This window comes from Mirounga leonina, unplaced genomic scaffold (assembly GCF_011800145.1).
Source record: "Mirounga leonina isolate KUSES-001 unplaced genomic scaffold, KU_Mleo_1.0 Mir_115, whole genome shotgun sequence".
NCBI lineage: Eukaryota > Metazoa > Chordata > Mammalia > Carnivora > Phocidae > Mirounga > Mirounga leonina.
In genome coordinates this window covers 43,659,114-43,676,316 of record NW_023270268.1, presented here as the reverse complement: position 1 = coordinate 43,676,316, position 17,203 = coordinate 43,659,114, and the positions used below count along the sequence as shown (strand labels likewise).

Genomic DNA, 17,203 nt, shown 5'->3' with positions numbered 1-17,203 from the left:
TTAATTGAATCAATACTAGTAATAATCATGATAACATTCCTTTTGAGTTTGCATTTTTACATTTTGGTGAAGTCAAGACTATTACCTATTAGTAACAGCAGTGAGAGAAAACTTCCTGCGTTCACTCTTCCTCGTCATTCATGATGAATCGGAGAGTTTTCCATCCAGAGCAACAAACACGTTCCCAGTCTACAGTGCCCAGGAATAGCTGTTACTATTCATTCATTTGGGTGCTCACAAACCTGACTCTTGAGAGAACTAAGAAGTGGCTAGTCCCCTTCCAGCCAGGGACTGCTCTGGGAGTGCTGGGTACAGCAGAGACACTCCTGACACATAAAGGGGAGGGGAAGGCATGAACGGGTCTTTCAAAAATTAGATCAACAAAGTTGGTTCTAGAAAATCTGGGAGGTTGTCATGTAGGAGGACAGATGATAAACCACTTTCAAAATACCATTTCCCAACTTTTACAGCCATGAATGGATTCATGTACGGGAATCAGCCTGGTCTCAACATGTGCCAAGGAGATTCAGTCATGTGGTACTTATTCAGTGCTGGAAATGAGGCTGATGTACACGGGATTTACTTTACCGGAAACACGTATCTGTCAAAAGGAGAAAGAAGAGACACAGCAAACCTCTTCCCTCAAGCAAGTGTGACACTCCTCATGCAGCCTGATGCTAAAGGTGCATTTCTTTAAAGTCAAGACAAGTCTCCATTGAATGGATTCATGTCATTTTGGTTTAAAATCCTGTGTTGGGTGCTAAACTCATCCCTTCCCCAAACCTCCAAGTGTGTGCTCTTCCTTCCCTTGAAGAGCATGTCCGGGCCACTATTAGCCAAGTGTGTGGTAGATAGGTCTGTTTCCTGCTTATTGAGGGGAGGGGAGGGAGTGACAGGTGAAGAGTAGACTGTGGTTCCTCCCATTTCCACATAGTAGAATCCTCAGGACACTCTCTTTTTAAGTTATGGTCCTTTTAAAGAGAGCTGGCAAGTCAGACTAGGAAGGGAATGACTTCTGTAACAGTTCTGTCATCTCTCTGTAGCCTTCACGTAATGTTGGCTTGTTGGCTGTTTGCAGTTGAGTGTCCTATGCTAGAAGGATAGCCATGCAACCTCAGAGATTTCTGCAGGCCTGGTTCTGAGTGAGTAAAACAAACTGAAACAAAAAAGCAAGGACTTTAACCAAAACGTGAAACACACTAACTTGCTTCAGGCTTTATCTGGTTCATCATATGCCACTACAACGTAAGACAAGTCCAATGTCACCTCTTCTTTTATTCATTAGACAAGCGTAAAAACAACAGTCAACAAAAGACATAAAGCATCTGTTCTTGTGAAGTAGAAATTCTAATGCAGGGAGACAGACAAGAAGCAAGTATAAATATATATATATATATAGTGGTTATAAGTACTATCAAGAAAAACAGGGCAGAAAAAGGGGCTGGAGACTGATGGGGAAAGGTGGGTAACAATTCTCTGAGACGGTGACAATTAACAAGAAGCTTGAATAAAATGAGGACATGAGCTATGTAGCTATTCTGGGGAGGAGTGTTCCAGGAAGAGGAAACAGCAAGGGCAAAGGCCCTGAGGCAGGCACACACTTGACCTGTTCTAAGAACAGCAAAGAAGTCTCTGTGACTGGAGCAGAGTGAGTGGTAGCTGATGTGATCATCCAGGTGAGCCACGTTAAGGACTTGGGTGTTGATTCTGAGTGAGTTGAGGAGCCATAGAAGGTGCTGAGCAAAGGAGTGATGTGCTTTCTTATTTATCATCCCAGGGACTTTTGAGGTTGAATGCCTGACAACCGATCACTACACAGGAGGCATGAAGCAAAAGTACACGGTGAACAAATGCAAGCAACAGATTGACGATCCAAGCCTCTCCCTGGCAGAGAGGACCTACTACATTGCAGCAGTGGAGATGGAGTGGGATTATTCCCCAAGCAGGGAATGGGAACGGGAGCTGCATCGCCTACAAGAACAAAAGTAATTCTCCAGACTCTGATTCCCAATTTTTTTTTTTTAGTTTTCTCTTTCAGAGAATTAAGAATTATGCTAAATTTTAGAAAAACAAACAGTTGCATTAAACAGTAACAATGGAACAATAACAACAGAACAATAACAAAATGCTTCCCAGGACCCTTTCCTCATTAATTTCTGTTCTCGCAATTTTCTCACAGGAAAATTTCTATCTGTCTCATTTGATTCTTTGTAGTCACTCCTCTTCCTTTCTTTTCTGTTGGATTGTCTTCTTATATTCATGTGCCCTATCTTGCTATTGATTTTCAAACTTGAGCAAAAATTAATGCCTAAATTCAAAGCTAAAATATTATTTTCCTTATCAGCCATTTGCTGCTTCCCTTATTTTTCCTCCAGAGAGTTCCTTATCAGTTCAGTAATCTGTTCTTTCATATTCTTAAAACTATTATGTGTGAAGAATATTTTAAATTCTTGAGAGTAGGGATGCCTGGGTGGCTGAGTTGGTTAAGCGTCTGCCTTCGGCTCAGGTCATGATCCCAGGGTCCTGGGAACGAGTCCTGCCTCGTGTTCCCTGCTCAGCAGGGAGCCTGCTTCTGTCTCTGCCTGCCGCTCCCCCTGCTTTACTCTCTCTCTGACAAATAAATAAATAAAATCTTTAAAAAGAAAATTCTTGAGGACAGTATAGTAGACATGGTCTTTGTCCTCTAAGAACTTATAGGAAAATATACTTCAAAACCACCAGTAACATGGACATTATGGAAATGTAAAAAATAATAAGTTCATTGTGAATAAATGTAAGTAAAGCATCATTGTTGACGCTGCAGAAACTGCATGTAAAGCAGTATCACCAGAGCCTTCTTGAAGACTTTTCCAACCACTTTGCCCTCTGTCATTTCACATGTCCTACACTAACCTTTCATGGATATGATCTGAGAGATCGGGATGGACGTGTGTTCAGATCTGGGGTGCATAGCATCTCTGGTAACCTACAGCTGAGCAAAGCTTAGCTGGTTAGTTTGACTTCAATGGGGAGTATGATTTGCAGTATAAAGGAGTAAAAGGTTATTTTAAGAGGGGGTGGGGGGTAAGATAGTCAAAAGTTTACAAGAGCTGGCACACTTGGGTGGCTCGGTTGGTTGAGCAGTCAACTCTTGATTTTGGCTCAGGTCATGATCTCAGGGTCCTGGGATCGAGACCCACTTCAAGCTCCGTGCTCCATGGGGAGTCTCTTTGGGATTCTCTCTTTCCCTCTCCCTCTGTCCCTTTCCCTGCTTGCAATCCCTTTCTCTCTCTCTAAAATAAATAAATAAAAATCTTTAAAAAGAAAAGAAAAATGTACAGGGGCCATGAGGAGTCATTGCAAACTTAAGATAAAGGGAGTGGCTGAAAACACTCGGCCATATTGGCTCTTATAAACCAGAAACATTGCAGGAACCAGCGAACATTTCATCAGTGAAATCTGGGCTCAGAATTTTAGGGCTATAGAGAAACTTTAGAGATCATCTCATCTCATACTTCATTTTGGGGGTGAGGAAACTGAGGATCCACCAGGCAATGACTAGCTGGAGATCAGCTAGTGCCAGTCAGCACAGGTCTCAGATGGCTTCACTCCCAGAAAGGAGCACTTTCTACCAGGTCTATCTATTTCTAAAGTCTTATTCTTTCTTGCTGGAATGGGAGAATGCTATTAAAAATCAGCATAATTACTTGAGTGAAAACTATATTGTTATTCAAAATTTAAAACTCAATTTCCACTTTCATTAAGACAAGTACTAACCTTAGTTGTGTGTGTGTTTTGTTGAAGTGTTTCGAATGCATTTTTAGATAAGGAAGAGTTTTACATAGGCTCCAAGTACAAGAAAGTTGCGTATCGACAATACACCGACAGCACGTTCAGAGTTCCTGTGGAGAGAAAGGCTGAAGAAGAACATCTGGGCATTCTAGGTACGCTAATCATCGGGTGTGGGGTAGCGATGTGGGGCTATGTGCAGTGAGAGTACGTGTCCAAGGGTTTAATTTCTCAGTTCATAGTCAAAGCTATTCAAATAAAAATAAAAGTTATGCAATAAAAACGAGAAGCCTGTGTTTACTGAAGAATATGACCAAAGTTTTGCTTATTTTTCTCAGAAACAATGTATTATCACATATACTAATGAAATTGTACGTATTTGGTGTTCATCAAATTGATGCCTGTCATTTTGGTGAAATTCCTAGAAATTAGTTCTAATGAAAGTCTTCACCAAATTCTCCCTGTTATTCCACCTCTCTCCCGGCTCCCAAATCATAGCTAGTTGCTTTTAAAATTGCCATCTAGTGATTAACTCCAAGAGAAAAAAATGTACACATAGACAAGGAAATAAAGAAAGAAAAGTGTTACCATACACAAGGCATGGGGAAAGTTGCTTTCGATTTTTCAGGAATCCTTTTAAGAGAGAATGTCTAAGAACCTGACCAACAGTGGTCTTGGGAATTTTCTTGAAAATCATCAAGTGCAGGGGACTTCCCTCCCAACCTCATCATATTTCCATACTAACAGAATACCTTGGCGTGTGTTATCCTCAGCCCCTGAAATAAGACACCCAAGGGGGAATGGCATTGTTGCTGGGTTGTAGAAATTCTTAGCAGCAGACAAGCTAAGATCGGCTAGAGAATAAGGTAGAAATGGGAGGGGTGGCCCCACCCACCCTTCCAAATGCCACAAATTCACACTCAGGAAGGCCTGGAAGTCCAAATGCAGAGAAATGAGAGCAAGTGTTACCCAATGACTCTTGGCCAGGGTAGGGTCACTGCTGACTCACCAGGATTAGGCCATTGCCCTGCAGGGCACTTTCAGGCCAAAACCTCCCGTAGGACTCTTGATGAGAGATACACCCTTGGTTTCCATTTATAGAGATAACCATTCCTCATGCTTTTATTCTGAATCCTCCGAGACCAGGTGTAAATCCAAGAGTAGTATAGTATGAAGCCACACACACTCCTGCCTTCATGCTAAGAAAGTTACCTGATCTTTGCTTCTTTTACTGAGTTAGAACTTCTCATCCAATAGGTATATAAACCGTTCTTTTTTGCTCTTGCCAGGTCCACAACTTCATGCAGATGTTGGAGACATAGTTAAAATTATCTTTAAAAACATGGCCACAAGGCCCTACTCAATACATGCCCATGGGGTGAAAACAGAGAGTTCTACAGTTACTCCAACTTTACCAGGTACTTATGGCGGGGCAGGATGGCGGGGGGGGGGTATTTTAATAGACTTTACAGGCTTTCCACAAATGACTATTATCAGAGACGTATTCCTTTCAAATGAGTGTCTTAAGCAAGTGAAGAAGGAAGTGGTTAAGATTGCATGCAGGGGGGTGCCTGGGTGGCTCAGTTGGTTGAGTCTGCCTTCAGTTCTGGTCATGATCTCAGGGTCCTGGGATTAGCCCTTATGTCAGGCTCCCTGCTCAGTGGGAAGTCTCCTTCTCCCTCCCCCTCTGCCACTCACCCCCAGCTTGTGCTCTCTCTCTCTCTCTGTCTCAAATAAATAAATAAAATCTTAAAAAAAAAAGAGAGACATGCAAGGAGGTATATCTGTGTATACTTCTCTATGCACAAATAAGGAAAGGGAAGGGAAGGGAGAAAGAGAGAGAGGGCAAGAAAGAGAGAGACCCACAGGAGAACTGTAAGGAAAACATCTGTGAGTACTGGATATCTACAAATACTCAAGATGGAGTGAGCAGAGATGATCTCTCCATGCCCAGGCAGCATTTACCGCACATTGTGTGTGGTTGAATGTTTCCATGACTGTAGCTGAAGGCAGGGTCCTAAGGGCAGAGACTGCCACGTGGAATTTTAAATCCCCCAATTCTAGCCCAGTATCTGGCATGTACTAGAAACTCAGTAACTTCACTTAACACAGTGCAAAAGCTGGAAGAGGTTAAATACACGTGTGTATTTCCTTTAATTAAAACTATGTTTTTCTTCTATTAGTTGGAAAGTTGGCTTCTAGGAAAGGAATATTTCTTAGTAATTTAGCAGTTCCCCAATATGGCAAGTGAGAAAAAATGAGTGAGGAAAAAATAAATTACGCTATAAAGTTGCTCGTGTCAATTCAGGGCATTAGAAATAAAAAGCCCTGCCCTTGTGACTCTCACATTCTTCCAAAAGAGATAAACAAATTACATAGTATTAATTTATAAACAGTGCTATGAAAAAGATTAAAGCAGATGAGAGGGCGCCTGGGTGGCTCAGTTGGTTAAGCGACTGCCTTTGGCTCAGGTCATGATCCTGGAGTCCCTGGATCGAGTCCCGCATCGGGCTTCCTGCTCGGCAGGGAGTCTGCTTCTCCCTCTGACCCTCCCCTCTCTCATGTGCTCTCTCTCATTCTCTCTCTCTTAAATAAATAAATAAAATCTTAAAAAAAAAAAAAGCAGATGAGAGAGAGGAAGTAACAAGAGTGCTATTTTAGGTAGGGTGATCAGGAGGGCTTCTTTGAGGAGGTGCCCCTTGTGAGGACACCTAAATACTAAGTCATGAGCCACAGGGAGTTATGGGGGAAGAGCATTGAAGGTCCCGAGATGGGAACAGCAAGGAGGCCAGAGGCCAGAGCAGAGCAAACAGGGGACAGAATGTGAGATGAGACCCAGGGAGGGCAGGGGGCTGGATGCAGTAGGAGGAAAGGGAATCCTCGAGGCCATGGTTAGAACCTTACATTTTATACTATTAACCAAGCTGGAGATTGATGATCTGAGGAACACTTTATAAAGGCCTCTTCTGGTTGACGTGTGGGTAAGTGACTGCAGAAACAGGGTAGAATAAAGGAACAGTTAGAGGACTATTGCAATAATCTGGGTTAAAAAAATGAGACGTGGACCAGGGTAGACGCAGCTGAAGTGGTGAATTGTCATATTCTGGTTGTATTTTAAAGGTGGTGTTAACAATCCTTGCTGAAAGATCAGGCATTAGTAAATGTTAGGGAAGGAAGAGTCAAGGACAGCGCCAGGGTTTTGGACATCCACCATGGGTGGCAGAGCAGGTGGGGGAATGGAAAAGAGAAGGAAACATTATTTTTTGGCTTATGAGATTAAGAGTGTAGATGAAGAGATGATATGTTCAGGTGGTGAATCTATGCTTTATATTCTCAGTGAAAGATTCTGCTTACAAAAAGGGTGACAGTGTAGGGGTGAGTAAGATGGAGGACTTGAAGAAAAAGGAAAAAGTCTACCACATCCCTTGAGACCATCCCTCCTGTCCTGCTTGATTCCCTAGAAAAGGTTTGTCAGAATCTGGCTAATGAAAGTCTGACAGCATGAATATGTAACAGTGAGGTTTACGTAAATGGAGTGGACGGTGAGTGGCCACAGCTAAAAGTCAAGGTCTGGTGAACTGCTGGACAGGAAACCCGGAGGTGACTGGAAGCAGAGATCAGCCCGGGGAAGAGCCCAGAGCACATGGAAGAGGGTCAAGGCCTTGGCAAGTTAGGAGGGTAGAGCAACTGGCTATCTTCAAAGTGTCAAGGTCCAGGGTGTGACAGTGTCCTGTATGTGACAAAGCTGGGACAGAACAGCGTATGGTATGACAGAATGGGACAGACCCGGGAAGAGGTCATTGTGACAAGTCAGTGACCCATGAGATCCCAAGAGCTAATGGCTCCTCACCAGGAATTCTGGAATCGCTAGGGATAATGGTAAAAAAGGAGAAAAGGAAGGCCAAGTTGAGGCCAAGGGAATGACACAGGGCATGCAGGTACAAACACAGAGAAGGTTTGGGGAAGGTGCTCACATTGGGGGAAATGACTTGATGGTTGAAAACAGTGTTTTACAGAAACAGACTTCAAGCTAAAAAAAGATCTGTTACAAAATTCCTTCAAATTGTGATATTGGTATTGCCACATCCTGGCTTGGTGGTATTGCATGTGTGTGTCATGGTTAGTTAATTCATAACTGACAAAGAAGATCTAAAAATATGTCTTACAGTTTGTCTTAACGCTAAATCCCCGAAAACAATCATTGGTTATTAAGACTTAGTGTGTGCGTGTGTGTGTGTGTGTGTATCGCAAATATATACCAAATATAACCAGATACATTAACACTTATTTATTTAGGTGAAACTCGCACTTACATATGGGAGATCCCAGAAAGATCTGGACCTGGAATAGAGGATTCTGCTTGTATTCCATGGGCTTACTATTCAACTGTGGATCAAGTTAAGGTAAACTTTAAATCATTTGTTTTGTGAAAATCCCCAAATTAGACACATAGTTGAAGGAAGATGAGATTAGAGTTTTCCTGTGATCCAATTCTATCTTAAAATCCCAGGAAAGGAAGCTTCTCTACAATTCACTTTGGTTTCATTTTTCGGTTTGTTTCTTTTTAAGGATAGAGTTGTAAGTGTGTTAACCCTATGACTGCTGATTATGGGTAACAGAATCAAATATTAATAAGTACAGTGTTTTGACATAAAAATACATTAAACCCAAAGAACTGAGGTACATGATCTAAGAGCTCTATTAATGATAATAAAAGTGTTGATCTCAGTACTAGCACAACTAAAGCTATTTTATTGAATATTTCAAAGCCAACAAAACACTCAACAACTGCAAATCAGAACTTATTCCAAGATTCTTTTGTAGAATTAAATCTCGAGTCCAAATCTCTCTCCTGAGCTCCAGACCTGTTTATATACCAGCCTACTGAACATCTCCATCAGCATGTCCCACCGGCACTGGAAACACAGCAACTCTAACATGGAATTGAGATTCTCCTCTACCTCTTGTATTTCCTATTACAATATGTGGCACCACGAGTTCCAAATCTACTCATTTGTTCAAGCTAGAACCCTGGGTATGAAGTATCTAGTTCTTCCCCCTGGCTCATACAGGCAATTCACCCACCTCCATAGAGCTCAGTCTATTTCTTCTCCCTGTCTCCATAGATAGGGTCCTCGTGATTTGCCTAACTACTACAATGGCCTCCCACGCCCCAGTCTCTTCCTCCTTCAATCCTTCCTTCACTCACCGCTAGGATGACTGGTCTAAAATGCAAATATGTTGCCATGTCATGTTCAAGTTTTCAATGGCTCCCTGTGACCCATACGATAGAGTCTAAAATTCCTGAACATGATAGAGCTCAAAGACCCTTCCAGACCTCATCTGTCATTATTGACACCCGCCAAACCAAACGTCTCATAGATTTGTCAGTTGTCGTCTTCCTCCTCTGTGTTCATTAGCACCTTATGTACCTCCATCACAGCGAGTGATTCATTTCTCCCTCCATTTTCTCTACTGGACTGAGTTCCTGGAGGGCACGGGCTTTGTTTGATTCATCTCTGGATTTTTAGACTAGCACTGTGCTTGATTTACGGAATAGGCCAACCAACACCGTTCGTTTGGGGTTCCTTTACATTGCTGCTCATTAGCTGAGCCAATATTTGGCCCCTGCACGCACTTCTGTTACTTCAGCATCACCCATTTGACCTACCTACTACTCATCGTTAGTCCAACTTATCCATAAGTGGAAAGTGACTGACCTGACAGCACCATGTTAGGCAAAGTCTCCAACTTAAATCGATCCCTCTGAAATTCCCGAGGTCCCAGTTCTCTGAAATCCTGACTTCTATCACAAGGATGACCAAAGTTTTTGCTTGTTTTCAGGATCTGTATAGTGGATTAATTGGCCCACTGATTGTTTGCCGGAGACATTACATAAAAGTATTCAACCCCATCACAAAACTGGAATTTTCCCTTCTGTTTTTTGTTTTTGATGAAAATGAGTCCTGGTACATAGATGACAACATCAAAACATACTCTGAACACCCTGAGAAAGTAAACAAAGACAATGAGGAATTCATAGAAAGCAATAAAATGCATGGTATGAGACATTATTCCAGCCCTATGTTCCCCCTTTTCTTCTTTCAAATAAAATTAGTTTGGAGACTATTCATTTTATAATAAACCAGTTCTGCCTCATGCTGTATGTGAGGTAGAATTCTGTTCAAAGGAAAACCACCTATTAACTTCTCTCCCCATTCCAAGGTCTCATTCTCTCTTAAATTCACAATTAGATTACAGCTTTTGGTGCTAAAGGACTAGAAAAGCAGTGTGACCTTATTGACCCTAAAGTATTCATTTCCCTGTCTGTAGGGAAATAACTTCCATTATCTCAAAAAGATTCACATATTAACCTAGTAATCATAGGGTCAGTGAAACAGCCATTGATTTAAAATATCCTGAAAAGTGGGGCACCTGGGTGGCTCAGTTGGTTAAGTGACTGCCTTCGGCTCAGGTCATGATCCTGGAGTCCCTGGATCGAGTCCCGCATCGGGCTCCCTGCTCGGCAGGGAGTCTGCTTCTCCCTCTGACCCTCCCCGCTCTCATGTGCTCTCTCTCATTCTCTCTCTCTCAAATAAATAAATAAAATCTTAAAAAAATAAATAAATAAAATAAATAAAATAAAATATCCTGAAAAGTAATTAAAAAAAAATCATGTGATTTCCCCAGCTATTAATGGAAGAATGTTTGGGAACCTGCAAGGCCTCACGATGCACGTGGGAGATGAAGTCAACTGGTATTTGATGGGAATGGGTAACGAAATCGACTTGCACTCGGTACATTTTCATGGCCACAGCTTCAGGTACCAGGTAAGAGTGATCCACGGTCATTATTATTGCTCTATTGGAAAATGTTTTAATACAAATGAAAATATTTCCTCAGAGAGACTCATGAAAAAAAAAGTTTCAAGACTAAATTATATCCAAAGACTGTGCTACACAGCAATTTCAGTTGCTGTTACCAACCTTTGTTACAAATTGGGCTCTTCGTTGGATTTATAGTTTTAGTGGGTTTTCGTGGAATTCTGCTCACATATTGCTGGTCAAGGCATTTGAATAGCATTGTTAGCAGAGAGGTTAGGCAGGTTCACACAATGATGGATCAGAGAGTAGAGCCAAGACTTTATTATAAGCTTTACCAGTTCTAACTTCTGAATCTTAAACAGACTAAAGTGAACAAGTTTATCATTTTGCTGTCGGGCAACTGATTGGTCTCTAGATCTCAACGCTGCTTCTGCTTCTCACCCAGTGCCGATTTCAGCAGGAGTCAAAAGCTCTCTTTCTTACCTTTGAGTTAATGTAGAAAATTCAGAAACTACCACAAAGCCCATTGCAGAAAAGGCCATTTTGTTACCTGTATTTTGCTTTATGTAGATGTTACCTTCTTAGCAGACTTTCAATTCTGTCCTTGCAGAAATACCTCCCAACTACTCTGTGTCTAGTCTAGATTCGACCTGAACTGCCTCTGGTTCTGGCTTCTCCATGGGCCTTCTTTCCTGCTCCCTGCATTCCCCTCCCTGCCATAAAGTTTCACAGACCAGCTAATCTAGAAGAGCTTCAGCAAAAGTGAGATTAGGACCGAAATGAGGCCACAGCTAAATTCCCTTGTGTAACTCAAGCACTCTGATAAAAGAAAACTGGATTTGAAGTGTAAGAGGCGCCAGGTGGTCCTAATGGATGAATGGACTCTCATCACATCTCCCCTTCACACCCACTTCGTGGCCCCTACTGCCAGACATTTAGCAGTACCAAGACCGCATACCTCACTGTTTGTTTCGGGCACACAAATGTGCAGGGTCTCTCTGTCTCTTTTTTCTTTCTTTAACAGATTCATCCACTTTTCCCAATATCCCTGAGCTGGCCAATGAAAGATTATTTGAATGAACTCTCACATATAATAAACATTATATAATATTTGTCATTTTTCTAATTAAGCACAGGGGCATTTATAGTTCTGATGTCTTTGACATTTTCCCCGGGACATACCAAACTCTAGAAATGTTTCCAACGACACCTGGAATCTGGTTACTCCACTGCCATGTGACTGACCACATTCATGCTGGAATGGAGACTACTTACACGGTTCTACCAAATGAAGGTGAATATCGAGGTAGTAATTCTAGAAGTCACATAGCATGAATATAATTAAGATGCACTACTTTGCCTAAATACTTTCCCCAATATGAAGCATTCGTGAATTCGCTGCCCTGATTTCTTCCTTTCCTACCTCCAAATAGGAATTTTTTTTTTACTGCTAAAGGGTGTGGGATACTGCTTATCCTCTGAAAGCTGGTACTGATAACAGCACCAGAAGTCTCTCAGCTAATACAAATGACACCAATTTAAGGCAGTGCAATTATTCCTAAAACTGATATAAGGGAGTGGTCGTGTTATTTACCAAAAGACTAACAAAAGACACATTTAGAGTTTAATTTCTTTCTTAATAGAAAACATTTAACTTTTTTTCTAGGTCTGGTACACAAGAAACTCCTCCCCACCCCACCCCCCAAAAATCAATATAATTTTAAATAGTCAATCAGGCAGAAATAATATCTTTCTCTACTTCTAGGGGTGAGGGGGAAGTATTATTGATTACTGTTTGTCAGAGACTGTCTTAGTCCATTCAGGCTGCTCTAACAAAATATTGGACTAGGTAGTTTATAAACAGCATATATTTATTTTCACAGTTCTGGAGGCTGTTAACCTGAGATCGGGGTGCCAGCATGGTTGCGTGACAGCCCTTTTCTGGGTTAGAGACTTCTTATTTTATCCTTGCATGATGGAAGGGACAAGCTAGCTCTTTGGGGCCTCTTTGACAAGGGCACTAATCCCATTCACAAGGGCTCCACCCTCATGACCCAATCACCTCCCAAAGGTCCTACCAAGCTGCTGTCAACCATGGGCAATAGGTTTTCAACATAGGAATTTGGGGGGACACCAAGGTTCAGACTATAGCAAAGATCCAGGAAAAAAAAATAGAATCTAAATTCCATGTTTCCCCCAGCCCAGCAATAATACTCCCTCCTGAAGCACAGGAAACACAGGAGAAGGAACAGCCCTTTCCTGGGTAAAAAGTCACAAAATGTGTTCTATAGAGGGAAATCCTGCTGTGTGGTTGCAGGCTTTGGTGTTTCTTGGGTCTTCTGAGTTCAGAATTGTTGGAATTGGCGATGGCCAATCCAACAGGGGGAAATGATGTAGAGAAAACAATGCCTTGTGTTTCCTCTTTAAAACAGGCATTAGGGGCGCCTGGGTGGCTCAGTCGTTAAGCGTCTGCCTTCGGCTCAGGTCATGATCTCAGGGTCTGGGGATCGAGCCCCGCATCGGGCTCCCTGCTCCGCGGGAAGCCTGCTTCTCCCTCTCCCACTCCCCTTGCTTGTGTTCCCTCTCTTGCTGTGTCTCTCTCTGTCAAATAAATAAATAAAATCTTTAAAAAAAATAAAAATAGGGGCGCCTGGGTGGCTCAGTCGTTAAGCATCTGCCTTCGGCTCAGGTCCTGATCCCAGGGTCCTGGGATCGAGCCCCGCATCGGGCTCCCTGCTCGGCGGGAAGCCTGCTTCTCCCTCTCCCACTCCCCCTGCTTGTGTTCCCTCTCTTGCTGTGTCTCTGTCAAATAAATAAATAAAATCTTTAAAAAAAAAAATTAAAAAAAAATAAAAATAAAACAGGCATTAAAGAGGACATATAAGTGGAAGAAAATATAGAAATAAATCCCTCAAAAATTAAAAGTCACTCAAAGATCAACCGTGAGTGCAAACGACAAGTTTTCATTTCTGCTCCCGGGTTTTACACAGACACCTCGTAACATGAAAAACGGTTCTCTTAAAGCCTTTATTACAAAGAGTGGGACTGGGAGTACCGGAAGGCCAAAGACTGGCAGAGGTAAATAAACCGTTGGGTTCAGTGCCAGTCACTACGGAACAAGGTGAAGAGTCAAACATGAGAAAGAAAACTGCAGTATCAGCACACACGTAAGCCACCACACAAAACAATGATCCTGCTCTGAGGGAGCACTGAGGCAGGCATTCTGGAAATACATGTGTGCAAATGCCTCACGTGCAGAGGATGTGGCTGCAGGCTAATCATGCACACCCAGACACTGACAAGATTCCTCCTGTGGAATTAGCCTGGAAGGAGAGGGAGAGGATTGCTTGGTTAAGAGAAGGGAGATTGTTTTTAAAGCCTTAGAGAAAACTGTAGAACGAACCGCAAATGGGAAGGGAAAACAAACATTGGGGAAAAGATTAAAGAGAAATTGGCTTCTACAAAAGGAAAAGGTATCGTATAGAGCGAAAGAAGGGGTAATGAACAAAAAAGATAGCTTGAACTATAAACAGAAAGATGGAGAGCCATGTTTACCAGTCTGAATTATCTTTAAATGAAAGTTTGATAAAGCTTTGGGTAAGTCTACATTAATTCTGAATCTTAGAAAATCTTCTGTCTACTCTGACACAGAAAAGGGAGCACAGGAGGTTAGAGTAAAATTGTTCAATATTATGCACCAGGAGACAGGCAATTTCCACCACAATGAAAAAAATCACTAGAAAAGAACTGTAAATATCCTGATATATTTAATGTAATGCTTCATTTCCCCTACCAGAAGAAGCATAATAAAGACCTTCTCTGATAAATATAAAAGGTACTTTTTTTTAGACTGTGACATTTCTACTACAGTCAGATAACCTTTTAGAGGAGTCAGTAGGAAAAAAGGCTTGCCTAGCTTTCAGTTATTCAGGCAGGGACTGTATATTCTGTATTTCTAGTAACTACCCCAATCCAATCCAATACTCTGCTTGGTAAATATCTAACCACCAGTGAAAAGGAATTTTTAAACTTGTTTGGACGTAATTTTAGACTTACAGAAAAGTTGTGAGAATAGTACAAAAAATTCCCATATACCCTTCACCCAAATTCCCCAACTGTTAACATTTTACATAGCCATATTTGCTTCCTGTTCTCTCTCCTATCTGCCCCCCATCCTCTTCCCTAACACATATACAATAGTAAATATATATATATTAAGTTATATATAAAGTTAAATAAACATATATAGTAAATATATATATTTCCTAAAAATAAGGATATTGTTATATAGAAACATAATACACCTATCAAAATTAGGAAATTAAAGATGATTCAATACTACAGACCATTTTCAAATTTCACAAATTATTCTAATAACATTCTTCACAGAAAAAGAAAATCCCACTCATACATTGTGTTCAGTTGGTTTGTCTTCTTAGTCTGGAACAGTTTCTTTGTCTTTTATAACTTTGACTTTTTTTTTCAAGATTTATTTATTTATTTGAGAAAGAGAGAGCTGGGGGCGGGGGGAGAGTCAGAGGGAGAAGGAGAGAGAGACTCTCAAGCAGGCTCCCCACTGAGCATGGAGACTGACATGGGGCTTGATCTCACGACCCTGAGATCATGACCTGAGCCAAAATCAAGAGCTGATTGCTCAATGGACTGAGCCACCCAGGTGCCCTGACTTTGACATTTTTAAAGAATACAGGGCAGCCACCTTGTATAATGTCCTTCAATTTGGGTTTCTCTAATGTCCTCATAATTAGATTCATTTTTTGGCAAGATTCTTACAGAAGTGATATTGTTTTTCTCTGTATGCATGTCAAGAGGCACAAGATGTTGATTTTTTTCCCTTACTGATTATGTTAACTTTGAGCGTTTGATTTAAGGAGATTTCTGCCAGGTTTCTTTACTATAAAGTTACTATTTTCCCCTTTATAATTAATGAAGATCTTGCAGGGAGCAAAGTAAATTTTCTTTAAATAAAGCAGTACTAGAATGAGACATGTTTTTAAATATATAAAAAAATGGACATTGCTGCCAGGTGTCCATCGACAGATAAATGGATAAAGAAGATGTAAGATATATATATATATATATATATATATATGTATATATATATATATATATAATGGAATATTGCTGAGCCATCAAAAAGGAATGAAATCTTGCCATTAGCAATGATGTGGATGGAACTAAAGGGTATTATGCTAAGTGAGATAAGTTAGAGAAAGACAGATATCATATGATTTCACTCATGTGTGGAATTTAAGAAACAAAACAGATGAACATAGGGGAAGGGAAGGAAAAATAAAATGGGATGAAATCAGAGGAGACAAACCATAAGAGACTCTTAACTATAGGAAACAAACTGAGGGTAGCTGAAGGAGAGGAGGGTGGGGTAAGCAGTAACTGGGTGATGGGCATTAAGGAGGACACTTGATGTAATGAGCACTGGGTGTTATATGCAACTGATGAATCACTAAACTCTACCTCCGAAACTAATAAAACATTATATGTTAATGAATTGATTTTAAATAAAAAAGAAAACAAAAAATGGAAAAATAGAAATGAATCAAGAATAATTAAACAAAACAACTAACAGTAAAAATGCGAATACATTTAAACCATATGACATATAGAGTCGTCATCCCTCTTATCCATAGGGGATATGTTCCAAGATCCCCAGTGGATGCCTGAAACCGTGGATAGTGTTGAACCTTATATAAACTATTTTTTTCCTATATATACATACCTATGATAAAGTCTCATTTATAAATTAGGCACAGTAAGAGATTAACAACAATAATAACAAAACAGAATAATTTTAATAATATACTGTAATAAAAGTTATGTGAAAGTGGTCTCCCTCTCTCTCTCTCTCTCAAAACATCTCATCCTGATCCTTCAGGATATAGTGATCCTCCTTTTCTTGTTATGGTGTGAGATGATAAAATGCCGCCATGATATGATGAAATGAAGTGAATGACATAGGCATTGTGACATAGCGTTAAGCTACTATTGACCTTCTAAGGAACATCTGCCCCTGGACTACAATGACCATGGGTAACTGAAGCCGTGGATAAGGGGGGACCACTATACTGTTTATAATAATGGTCTTAAAATTTCTTTTTCTATAGAGACCAAGTCTGGCTGAAAGAAATAAATTGGTGATAAGTGGAAAAAAAAAAAGAAAAAAACAGTGATTCATAACAATGTACGTGAAAGTGCTGAAGAAAAAGTTTACTTTGGAATGGCTATAAGCATTAAAAAAAAAAGACTGAAAACATACACTTTCATGTATTTGTGGCGGAAACTCTTTGTTTCATATGAAAAGATCAACAGACACATGACTGACTCTAATACAATTATAATTGATTTACATAAGTCCTTCATATCACCACCAGGACTTTATAAAACTGTATTCTCCACCCCCACCCCCAAAATCTATGACCAGATGTTGTCCTTGATGGTTCTTCAAAGATCGCTATTAAGATTCATTGAAATGTTTTCAACCATTGGCTTCCCATCAATCCCTATAACATGGTGCTGATATCATTCTTAATGAATCAGTGGACATGAGGGCATAGGTGTAGAGAAAGTAAAAAATT

The 17,203-nt window shown here is 40.7% G+C and overlaps 1 protein-coding gene across 11 annotated transcripts in view; it reads left to right on the top strand.

Annotated features, from left to right (window-relative positions):
- LOC118004980 (ceruloplasmin) overlaps positions 1-17,203 on the top strand; it is a 59,570-nt gene that overhangs the window by 31,106 nt on the left and 11,261 nt on the right. For 2 of the 11 annotated variants that reach the window (XM_034996614.1, XM_034996622.1), the window contains exons 11-18: positions 471-683; positions 1,778-1,985; positions 3,784-3,923; positions 5,058-5,186; positions 8,065-8,171; positions 9,613-9,829; positions 10,459-10,598; positions 11,724-11,886. In XM_034996614.1, the coding sequence (XP_034852505.1) occupies positions 471-683; positions 1,778-1,985; positions 3,784-3,923; positions 5,058-5,186; positions 8,065-8,171; positions 9,613-9,829; positions 10,459-10,598; positions 11,724-11,886 (1,317 nt within the window). The other 9 variants (XR_004677750.1, XM_034996630.1, XM_034996606.1 and 6 more) reach the window with 9 other exon arrangements.